Source organism: Stomoxys calcitrans, chromosome 5 (assembly GCF_963082655.1).
Source record: "Stomoxys calcitrans chromosome 5, idStoCalc2.1, whole genome shotgun sequence".
NCBI lineage: Eukaryota > Metazoa > Arthropoda > Insecta > Diptera > Muscidae > Stomoxys > Stomoxys calcitrans.
The window spans coordinates 91,598,115-91,611,948 of record NC_081556.1 but is presented as its reverse complement, the minus strand read 5'-3'; the positions used below and the strand labels follow the sequence as shown (position 1 = coordinate 91,611,948).

Below are 13,834 nucleotides of genomic sequence, written 5' to 3'. Positions count from 1 at the left end.
ATACGCGAATTGCAATGACGGTTTGAATTTTTTGAAGATGCCTTTAGAAAGAGAAGATTTACCCGAATATTTTCTAAATAGAACCACATATTATAAGTCTAAGGAAGGCCTTCGCATCGCAGAGGTGAGCATGTCCGCCCATGACGCCGAACGCCTCGGTTCAAACCCCGGCATGAACATCAGAAATATTTTCGGCGGTTGTTATACCCTTACTTGTTTCTCGATGCTCTGCTTTCGCGGCTAACAGACACCGGCATTTAGGTGGGGATACAATACCAGACATCAACCAACTAAGGGGACTGGTATGGAAAACAATTAGGGAATTTTTAAGCAGCACGGAATTCCCGTCCTAAATTTTATTTTTCGAGGTTACTTTTTAGTGTTTATAGCGCACAACAAACCGATTAATGGCTTAGTCTCCTAGGGCGGATTAATATCCGCACCCTCTTTTCAAACCTTTGAGTGGAGCGGACGTATTTTTATTTCGCTTTTCAATTTTCTGTATTTTGTAATAGGTGGTTATTTTCTCAGAATTTTTAAGGCACTCAAGGATAGCCGTGTCTGTTTCTAGTGGAGCGGCATATCTAGAGCCCCGGGGTAGACTTAGAATGGACTCCAAAGACCCAACAGCTGCGGTTGTGGTATCAGGCCATAGCATGTTGTCTGCTACCGAGACCTTGACAGGTGAAGCGGTTGCGCCAGGCTCTACTAGCCGAAAGAGGCGCCCGTTTCGAGTCTAAAGGACAAGGCCGAATTTACTATACCCACCACCATAGAATGGGGGTATACTAATGTAGTCATTCCGTTTGTAACACCTCGAAATATTGATCTAGGACCCCATAAAGTATATTATATATTCCTGATCGTCTCGAAATTCTGATTGGAACTAGCCATGTCCGTCTGTCCCTCAGTCGAAATCACGATAACGGTCGAACGCGTAGAGCTAGCCGCTTGAAATCTTGCACAGATACTTTATATTGATGTAGGTCGTTGAGGATTGCAAATGGCCCATATCGGTTTAGAGTTGGATATAGCTCCCATATAAACCGATCTCCCGATTTGACTTCTTGTGCCCATGGAAGCCACAATTTTTATTCGATTTGGCTGAAATTTTGCACATAGTATTCTGTTATGACTCCCAAATTTTGCACACAATATTCTGTTATGACTCCCAACAATGGAGCGATACGGTCCAAATCGGTCAGTAACCTGATATAGCTCCAATATAAACCGATCTCCCGATTTGACTTCTTGAGCCCCTCAAAGCCTTAAGTTTTGTCCGATTTGGCTAAAATTTTGCATATAGTGTTCTCTTATGATTCTCAACAAATGCGCCAAGTACGGTTCAACTCGGTCTATATAGCTCCCATATTTTAGCAAAATCCATGGTGGTGGGTTCCCAAGATTCGTCCCGGCCGAATTAGAATGCTTTTACTTATTTTATCTCCGCGTCCTTATAATTTGCCTAGACCATCGGCCTTCTCTGGCAAACCAATACGCTCTTTAAGAGGTTGAAATAATAAGAGGCGCATCGCTCTCAGATTTATTGAGAGGCTTGGTGCGAATGATCCTAGTACTCTCACCGATAAGGAGATAGGCTCCCTTAATGGGCTAGGAGATTCGCTGCACAGGCTACCACAAAGACTTCACGTTAAGATTCGGACACGGCACCGCAGTCAGCCTAAAGGCTGCGGTCACCTGGAGAGAATCGCTTACCTAAAAGAACAATAGTAATATATGTCCAAAAACCTTTGCTAATATCGCTTTGAATACCTTGGTGATGGTAGTTGTCGACAAGGGAGCAGAACAGGGCTGCATACCCAGGAACAATTGGTGTGTGATAGTCAATGGACTGTCATCTTTATACTCTGGTGTCCTTGCGTAATTACCTGGACCTCTTCCAGTCTGCGACGATGAAGGTTGGTATCGGGGCCGATACAAACTAATTGAATTCGGGGATCAACGCTTAATCGAGATGTATCGTTGCGCCTTAGGGAGGTTTGGCGAGATGTGGTCAGGCACAGCACTGGATTTAGTTAAAAAGGAAGATATGCCTTCTCGACCAATGGCACAAGAATTTCCCTCAGATCCTAAATCCATAATTGGAAGACTAAGGGACTGTCATCCCAATGCTTCAACCACCGACAAGTGTTTGTAAATTGGTTGAAGCTGATGGCAACTGGAGACATTCAATATTCGTACTAAACTCCGGCTGTCTCGCAGATCTCAACAACAACAAGTTGAAAATGAAGGTGTATAAAAGCGGTGGGGTTGAGGAATCGGATGGCAGGAGACTGATAAATCCCCTGCCATGATCAGAACAGGTATGGAAGGCGTCGAGACGGGTCCCGAAAAACCCTGTATGGGTGGGTCATCTGGTGGAATTGGGCTCAAAATGTACACCAACGGGGATGGACTGAACTCAAAAGGTACTTCAACAGCCGCAGCTAGTGAAGCATTTAAGGAGGAATCGTCCATTCCGCAAATGTGCAGTATTATGAGAAGATTGGTCGTTCCACTGTTTCCTCAACCACCCCTGGATGCGTAAGGAAACTCATAATGACAAGATCGAACGAATTTTGTGGGGATGAAAATCCTGTCGGACTCAGAAGACGAAGCTAAAGCAACATTGGTGGAAATTCTGAATCCTGACTATGGTCCGGTTTCGGCAGATAAATCTCCACCATTGTACGGCCGCTACGGCGACACTAAAGGTCCTTCTGATGGCAGGAGGGTTTGACGTGGTTCTTATACAGGAACCATGGGTATGTAGAGGAATGCTTCCTGGACTACAAACTCCTGGATTTAAACTACTCAAGGTTAAAGGGAATGGGAGACGAAGAGCCTGTGTTCTTGCAAAGAGTAGTCTAAATGTTTTTCTTCTTCTGTCACTAAACACTGAAAATTCAGTAGTGGCAGCCTTGAAATTCACGTTGTTGTTGTTGTAGCCACATTTTCATATGAAGAAGGAGATCTTCGTCAAGCTCCTGTGGGTGAGCAAGCTCGTTTCGATCCAAATCACCAATCTCAACGGAAACAGGGTGGCCATTGATTATTTAAAGGCGCAAAAATTCCCCTTGTCATATCGAGCATTATAGATACTCAGTATTTATGCAAAAGCCGCTGCCGCCCTGCCTCTCATTGAGTCTCTCCGCTCGATACGGCTGATTGTCCGCGACTGCCGTCTTAGCTACTGCGTATGGAGCATTCCACTAACCGCAAGCTGTGGGCCCGGTAGCTCGCAGCCAAGCTTCTTGTGACAGCGATAAACACCACACAGATTGAACTTCAAAGTTCCAGCCTGTGTGGTGTTCACAGCTATACCCTGCCGGGCCTTGAATTTAATGAGTCCCATTACTGGTTGGCTTCCCTTTATCCGACACACGATTCAGAGATGGCGCCTTCAAGCCTTAAGTTGCTGGTTGAGCCCGCTTCAGACAAAAAGAGCCTCATTGAAGGAGGTGATGCTAATGCACATCACCGGATATAAACGAAAGGGGTGAGCTGCTTATCGAATATAATATATATAATATATATCGAAGTTACAATCCGACGATGTGTAATAAATAGAAAAAACCGGCCTTTATTACCAGGAACAGGTAATAAAGGAAGAGAGGCGGATTGGGATAGATTTCGGCACACATACGACACGACTACCTCTTCTAGACGAGAAAAGGAATTCGAAACTGCGGAGGACATCGACATAATAGTCAAGCATTTCCTAGAGCCAAGCCAAGGTGCAAACAGTGACCACCATGGTGGAACTGGTCGTTCTGAGGAAGGACTGGACAAAACTCTTCAGCAGGGCGAAAACCACAAGGAGACCACCCGATTGAGACGTCTATAAGGCTGGGCTAAGTAAATACACGGGCGAGCTGAGAAAGCCTCTGAACAAATTCTGGAGGGAATTCTGCAGCTCCGTGGAGGATACATCTGAGGCCTCAAGGCTAAGAGAGATCCTACCCTCGAGACCAATTACGTTGGGATAAAATCAGAAGTCAAAGAATGCATGGACAATGTCTAGTAAGGAAGCACTAGAACTACTCGTTGATACACATTTCCCGGAAAACACTCCAACGGACAACTTGGCGCCAGAAGAGCTTTTCACTGGCATGCATTCGTCGGAGGTTATTGGGGAAATTGTGTCTGAGCCGAAAATCCTTTGGGCGATAAGAAGTTTCGACTCTTTTAAGTCACCAGGCCCTGATGATGTGTCATCGGTTGAATTACAAGCTGTGTCCGACAGACTAGATCTTTGGCTTAGGGAGATATATTCTGCTTGTATCAGCATGTCCCATATACCTGTGGAATGGAGGGACACTAAGATAATTTTCATTTCCAAAGCGCTGAAAACTCTTGAGAGGTTGAAAGAAACATATATTATGGCAAAGATCTTTGGAGATCGCCGGTCTCGGCAGCACCATGAATATAGTAAGGGCAAAAGTTGCAAAAGTGGTCACGTATGCTGATGACGTGGCTATTGCGTTTAAGCGACATCGAAGTGGACTGCCGAAAGAGGTCTAGGTGTAAATCCGTGCAAGGCAAAAGTATTTCTTTTCAGCTGAAGATACAGTGGCACCTGTCTCCTTGGGAGGAGAGAATGTTCCATTTGCTGAAAACGAAAAATACCCGGCTGTTTTGCTGGACAGGAAATTGAACTTCAAATCAAACATTTTGGAGAGAGCAATAAAGGAAACTCTTGCGCTATACACCTGCAAGGGAGCCATTGGCAAAAGTTGGGGGCTTAGACTGGGTGTCATGCATTGTTTATATACTGCAGTTGTCAGACCTATATGGTGTTGTGGTCTGGTGGACGGCGCTTCAATAGTCCACCTGCTATTCAATATTCTACCGGATCCAAAGGATGTCTTGTTGGAACATCACAGCCGCATTGAGGATGCAGTGAATTTAATGCTACACCTACTACCTCTAGACATTTTGGTAGAAAAATTGCTGCGACCACTGCTGAGGAGCTAAGAGACCTTTTTCTTTGCTCATGCGGCGACTACGAGCATTGTGTTATCCTTGATACAATGGCCGTCTTTCAAGTTTGGTTTACACATTGCCTGACCCCCTTTTTGATGAAATGTACTGTATCACTCTTCCTGATAGAACCGATTGGAACTACAATATCCCTGGTTACACAGACTTCTTTACGGATGGTTCCAACGACCAGATGGGCTTTGGGGTGTTCAGAGTACACTGGGACCGATTATCGAGAAGGTTGCCCGGCCACTTTAGTGCGCATCAAGCAGAGAGCCTTGCAATTAAAGAAGTGGTGGAATGGCTAATATATAATGCCATAACGACGTTTGCATAAATATTTTCTCAGACAGCCAGGCAGCCCTCGACTGTCGCAGATCTCTCAACGAGATGACTGAACAGTTCAAAATTCACCTGTTTTGGGTGCCAGGCCACAGAGATATCCCAGGAAATTATAGAGCAGAAGAGCATGCGAGACAAGGAACTTCCTAACATAGTCGAGGGGAACTGGAGTCTATGGGTATGGCTCTAGCGATATGTAAGCTAAGACTTCAGGGTCAGGCCCGAAAGCGAACGAATTGTAGATGGTCACAAAGAGGGGGTTGTAAGCACTCCAAAGTTACGTGGCCTAATCTAGACTCGAAGAGGCCTACCGACATTCCAAAGTTACGTGGCCTAATCTAGAGTAGAAGAGGTCTACGGCTTTACTCTCGCTGGCTTGAACAGACGCCACAGTCAATGTCTCCGTCATGACAGGTCACTGTCTGATCGGTAAACATCATGACAGACTGAAATTTGAAAGTAACGACTTTTGCAAAAGCTGTAAGAAGGAGTTCCACTTAAGGTTCTAATTTCTTTGGGAACTTATCTGATTTAGCAGATGTGAACAGTTTCAAGCTGTTGAGCTTTTTAAAGCGATCTGGATATTTCAATGGTAGAAAATAGAAGGCAGCTTTCTTCTCCAGTTTCTTACTGAACCATTCAGTGTTTTGTCGTGTACTGGAGATTTGTCTGGTAGTCTGAGCTGTTTCTCTTCATCCATGGTGGAGTGTTTATATTTATTCCGCCTTAACTTTAAGCCTATATACTTTTAGTCTTTTGATTATTATTATACCCACCACCGAAGGATGGGGGTATATTCATTTTGTCATTCCGTTTGCAACACATCGAAATATCTATTTCCGACCCTATAAAGTATATATATTCTTAATCAGCGTAAAAATCTAAGACGAACTAGACATGTCCGTCCGTCTGTCTGTTGAAATCACGCTACAGTCTTTAAAAATAGAGATATTGAGCTGGAATTTAACAGAGATTCTTTTTTCGTCCATAAGCAGGTTAAGTTCGAAGATGGGCTATTTCGGAATATATATTGGTATAGCCCCCATATAGACCGATCGGCCGATTTAGGGTCTTAGGCCAATAAAAGCCACATTTATTATCCAATTTTGCTAAAATTTGGGACAGTGAGTTGCGTTAAGCCCTTCGACATCCTTCGTCAATTTGGCTCAGATCGGTTCAGATTTATATATAGCTGCCATAGATACCGATCCTCCGATTTATGGTCTTAGGCCCATAAAAGCCACATTTATTATCCAATTTTGCTAAAATTTGGGACAGTGAGTTGTATTAGGTCCTTCGACATCCTTCGTCAATTTGGCTCAGATCGGTCCTGATTTGGATATAGCTGCCATATAGACCGATACTCCGATTTAGGGTCTTAGGCCCATAGAAGCCACATTTATTATCCGATTTTGCTGAAATTTAGGAGAGTGAGTTGTCTTAGGCCCTTACCTTACCTTCAATTTGGCCCTGATCGGTCCAGATTTCGACATAGCTGCCATATAGACCGATCTCTCGATTTAAGGTTTTGGGTCCTTAAAAGGCGCATTTATTGTCCGATTTCGCCGAATTTGGGACAGTGAGTTGTGTTAGGCCCTTCGACATCCTTCGTCAATTTGGCTCAGATCGGTTCAGATTTGGATATAGCTGCCATATAGACCGATCTTCCGATTTAGGGTCTTAGGCCCATAAAAGCCACATTTATTAACCGATTTTGCTAAAATTTGGGACAGTGAGTTGTCTTAGGCCCTTAGACATTTTTTTTTCAATTTGGCCCTGATCGGTCCAGATTTGGAAATAGCTGCCATATAGACCGATATTTCGATTTAGGGTCTTCGGCCCATAAAAGCCACATTAATTATCCGATTTTGCTGAAATTTGGGAGAGTGAGTTGTCTTAGGCCCTTAGATATATTTCTTCAATTTGGCCCTGATCGGTCCAGATTTGGACATAGCTGCCATATAGACCGATCTCTCGATTTAAGGTTTTGGGGCCATTAAAGGCTCATTTATTGTCCGCTTTCGCCGAAATTTGGGACAGTGAGTTGTGTTGAGCCCTTAGACTTCCATCGTCAATTTGGCCCAGATCGGTTCAGATTTGGATATAGCTGCAATATAGACCGATCCTCCGATTTAGGGTTTTAGGCCCATAAAAGCCACATTTATTATCCGATTTTGCTGAAATTTGGGAGAGTGAGTTGTCTTAGACCCTTAGACATCTTTCTTCAATTTGGCCCTGATCGTTCCAGATTTGGACATAGCTGCCATATAGACCGATCTCTCGATTAAAGGTTTTGGGTCCTTAAAACGCGCATTTATTGTCCGATTTCGCCGAAATTTGGGACAGTGAGTTAAGTTAAGACTCTTGACATATTTTTGCAATATGGCACAGATCGGTCTAGATTTGAATATAGCTGCCATATAGACCGATCTGTCGATTTAGGGTTTTGGGCCCATAAAAGTCGCATTTAATGTCCGATTACGCCGAAATTCGGGACAGTGCGTTGTGTTAGGCTCTTCGATGTTCTTCTTCAATTTGACCCAGATCGGTCCAGATTTGAATATAGCTGCTATATAGACCGATGTGTCGATTCAAGGTTTTGGGGCCATAAAAGGCGCATTTATTGTCCGATTTCGCCGAAATTTGACACAGTGACTTATGTTAGGCTTTTCGACATCCGTATCGTATATGGTCTAGGTCGGTTTATTTTTCGATAGAGTTACTAAAAAGGCCAATATTTTGTTATACACAATTGAACAATGACTTGTACTTATTAGTATTTGGTCAAAATCGGAACATATTTCGATATAACTGCTATGGGACATAAGGTATGCAGTTTTCACCGGATTTTGATGAAAGGTGGTTTACATATATACCCGAGGTGGTGGGTATTCAAAGTTCGGCCCTACAAAACTTAACGCCTTTTTACTTGTTTTTGTCATATGTTTAATGTATTTCTTTTTTTCTTTTTTTATTACAGCTATTGCAGCATGACCTATATTGTCGATCAACTATTTCCGCCCATTAAAGCCGATGAAGCAGCTGCATTTGAATTTTCTAATTTCAATTACTGGCGTGATCCCATACCGGAAATCGATTTCAATTTAGATGACTGTGCCAACACTTCCGCAGGATCTGCAGGTTCCACTCTCAACAATAGTGCGGTCTCCGAGACCAATACGATTTTAAATTCATCACTTTCGAAGACTCTAACGACCATTCCAGAAAATTGAACGAATGAAAAAGAAAAAAATAATTTTTTTTAAAATAAATCCAACTAAGACGCCTCATGCATAGCACCACCCCCTCCAAAAAATTTAAAAAAAAATCAGACATCTACATATTATTAAACATAAATCAATAAGCATTTATTTAATATATTCAAAAAAATTGTTAAAGCTTTTTATATTTTTCATAAACATAAATTTAAATTTTCGATGCGTAATTCTCTTAAGAATAGTTTGTTTTTGTATAATTTATTAGAGAAACCCAAAATCTAATATTTATTAATTTTTTTTTTAGTTAATTTAACTAGTTCGAGTTCTCAAAATCTGTGTTAGCTACAACTTTACATATTAGAGCGTTATAAAAAATCTTTTGTTTTTAAGAAAACTACATTCATTAGACACTCATTACATTCAATCATTTAATCATTTATTTATCAAAATGCAAACCAGAAAAAGCATTAAAATATAAAAATAATAATAAAAAAAATAAAATGATAGGCAAAACTTTTCCAAAAAAAAACGCAATTATAAACTCATGAAATTCATACAACATTAATAAGTATAGATTTTAGATCAAGCGACATAAACTATTGAATCAAAATGCAAAAACAAAAAGTTTCGATAAACAAAAAAATATCGCATAGATTATTATATAAACTATATTTAAATGGATACGCATTACTACTGCTATATAAACTTAACTACATACTTAAGATTTCAAATCACAACTTCATGATCACAATTTGGCTTAAGACAACATTACATATGAATTTGCTACACAGAACGTCTACAGAGTTAGGCACATTAGACAGACATTCATTGTCAAAACAAGTATTAATTTATCGATTTTCTGCACATTTCTAAGTTGCATTCAAAACAAACTTCTAGTTCTTACATTTTGTCGCCGGTTGCATGCTCAAGTGTTACATACCCCACTTCAATGTTTCACAATGGTCTACAACGATCACTGCATATCTCGAAATTTGTAGAAGATGGAAGACAACCGAACCACCAATTCACAACGAACATGGCGCAGAAGTTTGTGGGTCAACAAGCAAAAAAAGTCATAGGGGACACTTAAGCATGCAAACGAGGACTTAACGAATATGTGACATAAGGTATTATTCGCATAGTTTCTGTATACAAACTGCTTGTTCGTAAATATACATGTATTTGTTTTCCGTTAAATAAAAGAAGAAAAAACTTGAGAAAAGGCTTGAGAATTTAAAATGCGCTTGTGTTATAAAAAAAAATCCATTTCAAAAATTTCGAACCATAACAAGTATAGAAAGATTGAAATTGGTCTTTGGATAACAAACAGCGATCCAGAAGACAAAGCTGATCAACACCTGCGCACAGTTGCTACGAATACAATGTGTCACCTAAGGATCGCTTACGGAGTGGAGGTGGTGGATTGGCCTTACTGTTACACCATTCCGTACAGCATAAACTCAACTCGTGTGCGCTCGGCGCTAGTGACCTCTACATATATACTATATCTGCAATATGTGCAACAACAACACTATTGCCGGTTCAGTACCTGGAAGTGTATCTTTCTTGCAATTGAATTGCAATGGTCTCCGAGGCAAGATCCCCGAGATAATAGACTTTATGAATCACAAGAACATATTGGTTGCAGCGATCCAGAAGACAAAGCAGATCAACACCTGCGGCCTGTACAGTTGCTACGAATACAATGTGTCACCTAAGGATCGCTTACGGAGTGGAGGTGGTGGATTGGCCTTCGTGATACACCATTTCGTGCTGTATAAATCCAACTCGTGTGCGCCCGGCGCTAGTGACCTCTATATGGAATGTATGGGAATAGCAGGCATGTCCGGTACTGATGAGATAGAGCCATACAACGTGTACACACTATGGCATTCTTCCCTAGGTAACGACCATCGGGGTGTAGCTTTGGCAGCTTGAAGGCTCCACGTTTTGCACGGCAAATGACGATTAGAGAACTGCTCTATACCCAAAATTGGGCACTCAATAGCCACTTTTGCCAAAGCAATTGACTGTTACGCATGCCACCTTAAAACAAACTAAGCTAAAAACACACGCACATATACAATAATGTGAGAGATGCCCGAACGTTTTAGTAATGTGTGCATGGGGTTGTGTTTTTCAAATTGGTCTTCGGACAGCGTGTTTTGTTCACAATTGAGCACCACTCAGATGAGTGTCAAGAAGCCAAAGCAAGTAGAGGAATGAGACATCAAGTGTTGTTGAATGGCATAGACATACTCTTTTGTTGTTTCGCATTAGCTTTTTTTATTTTTGAACGAGAATTGCTTTTATCTGTGACGTACGTGCTATCTGTCTCCCTCTGTTTAAAAGTGATAGACTTACTTCAATTTTGTTCTTTGCCCAAGCCATTACAAAGCACGCAAATTAATTTCAGCTCTTATAACTTTGAATTATAACAGTGTGGGTGTGTCTTCTATTCAGTTACGATCAATGTGAGTATTGCTCAAAATGTGAAATACGGCCAGCTATCATTTTATGCTCATCAGCAAAAAACTTTAATTTGCTATAACAGAACATTTGTTCCACTAGCCAAATGTGGAAGCGCGTTCCAAGCGCCTCAATCTGCTGCGTTCATTCTAAAATCTCTGACACCCAGTTTCGGGGTGTCTCCCACCACTTGATCTTTCCATCGGGCTTTTGGTCTTCCTGGTTTGCGTGTTCCACCGTTTTTGCCTTCAAAAGACTCCCTTGCTGGAGCTTCTTCATCCATTCTGACAACATGACCTAGCCAAGCCTTTGTATTTTGATGCGTGTAACTATGCTATCGTCGTCATACAACTCTTACAGTTCGTGGTTCATACGTCGCCTATATTCTCCATTAAAGATGAATTACGATGAATCTTTCTCTCAAATACTCCAAACACTGCCTCGTCTACATTCAAAAGTACCCATGCCTCAGAACCATATAACAACACGGGTAGTATCAGGGTCTTGTATAGTATAATCTTCGTCAGTCAAGATGTGGCCTTGTTTCTAAACTGCTTACTTAGTCCAAAGTTACTGACTATCTCCAAGTTTCTGACTATCTCCAAGTTGTGGTTCCCAACTTCCTCCATTTTCTTTATCTGCTCGGCTGTACAAGAAGTTTTGGGAGATGAAACCAGCCATTTTGTCTCATCTCCATTTACTGCCAGACCCATTTTTACGGACTCTTTCGATTCTTTCAAAGGCAGCAGTTACTACTTCCGGCGACCGACCTATGATGTCGATGCATGTGTTCTCTTGTGATTAGTGTGCCATATCTATTCACATCTTCATCTCGTATAATCATCTCCAGCAGGATGTTAAAGAGATCACACGAAAGACTGTCTCCTTGTCTGAAACCTCATTTCATATTAAATACCGGTTTTAAGGAATCTAGAATCGGACGATTTATTTTTATATACGACTGCAATCCTGCGACAACAAGTCTTTGCACCGCATAGATGCGTTGAAACCCTACATCGTTTAGGGGCTACCGCCTCGATATATGTGTTTCGTCATTTTTTTTGTCTTGGGATAGGCACATCTTGGAATGCTTGCACCATATTTCTGGTCCGTGCAGGGATCGACAAGAACCCTGGTTCTATTATTTCCAAATGGGCCTTATTTATGATTGATCAGAGTCAGTAAATTGAACCGGTACATTTCAGTACGTGCTCTGGCTTGACAATTATATAGGAGGTTAAATTGAAAAGAGAGATGCGAATTTTAATGCGCTTCATGCCATTATTGACTTACATCTAATAAATCAAAAAAATTGCCCCGAATTCATATATGTCAGGAATTGTGTGCTGCTCACAAAATTCTTATTCGTTTTCCATTCAATGCCCCTAAGATGATTCAAGTCTGGTATTGTATCTGCATCCAAGTGCTTGAGTCTGTAGATGCGAAAGACGGGTATTGATACAGGAAATGTTCCAACGTCACATAATCCTCCCAACATGCGTATACATGGTGTCATGGCTTTATGACCCGTAATGATACCGAAAGCTATTCTGACTTCCTTCCGACTTCCTCTCGGTAATAGTATCGTCTTCTCATGTTTCGAATCCCCCCATAAGGGTTTCGTCTTCTTACCGATTGTTTCACTGTTCCACAAGACTACATGAGTTTGTCTTCCCGAAATGTGTCGCCGTAACCTTTGGCCCTCACGGCCAATTCGTCTGCCCTTTTGTTCCCCCTTAATCCTCTATGGACTGGCGTCAAAACGATGCGGATAGTGCCATCCTCAGAGAAGGCTTTAATACCTGTTTTAACATTCCAAGACCGTTCGTGATCTTACCGTCCTGGTTATTATTGCCCTGATAGCCATCTTACTGTCCATAAAGATGTTCACACTCAAACTCCTTGCGTTAAAACCATACCACGTCTTGTACTTCCTTATCGCCGAATCTCCGTCAGCTGGACCATATTACGGTTAGGTAGTCGGAAACAGGTCTCAGTCCCTAAGTCCTTAATGTAGACCCCTAAATCCACACTGTCTTCCAGCTTTGATCCATCTGTATAACATAAACTTCCAGATGGCAAAACCAGTGCTTCGTTAATCCTAGATTATGGTGTCATCTCAGGTATGAGATGATGGGTGAAATGGAAGAAGAATGCGATGCACGTAACTCTGGTATTGCCATAACTCTGGTATTGGGAGCATGGACTCGCTTGATATACCACTCCGTGCAGTAACAACCTATCTCGCCTACGCTTGATGTAAGTGACCTTTGCATGGAATGTCTGATGTCATGTTCAAGACATGTACATGGCATCAGACGCCTGATGTCCTACCATAATTACTAAGTACCGGGTACTTTAATGTGCAATACCGGTGTATTTTTTCCTAGGTAAAAACCATAGAAGCATGGATGTAAATACCAGATAAAGGATAGGTCGATTGGTATTGTAAATGGGCCATATCGGTCCATGTTTTGATATAGCTGCCATATAAACCGATCTTGGGTCTTGACTTCTTGAGCCTCTAGAGTGCGCAATTCTTATCCGATTGGAACGAAATTTTGCACGACATATTTTGTTATGTTATCCAACAACTTTGCTAAGTATGGTTCAAATGAGTCCATGTTTTGATATAGCTGCCATATAAACCGATCTTGGGTCTTGACTTCTTGAGCCTCTAGAGTGCGCAATTCTTATCCGATTGGAATGAAATTTTGCACGACGTGTTTTGTTATGATATCCAATAAATGTGCCAAGTATGGTTCAAATCGGTCTATAACCTGATATAGCTGCCATATAAACCGATCTTGGGTCTTGACTTC

General features: G+C 41.6%; 1 protein-coding gene across 1 annotated transcript in view; it reads left to right on the top strand.

Moving 5' to 3' along the window:
- The window catches only part of LOC106085316 (phosphatidate phosphatase LPIN3), a 71,662-nt gene extending 61,880 nt beyond the window's left edge, over nucleotides 1-9,782 (top strand). The window contains exon 13 of the mRNA XM_013249521.2: nucleotides 8,306-9,782. Coding sequence (XP_013104975.2) covers nucleotides 8,306-8,558 — 253 coding nt within the window. The 3' untranslated portion in view covers nucleotides 8,559-9,782. The remainder of the gene's footprint in view (nucleotides 1-8,305) is intronic.
- The last annotated feature ends 4,052 nt before the right edge of the window (nucleotides 9,783-13,834 follow it).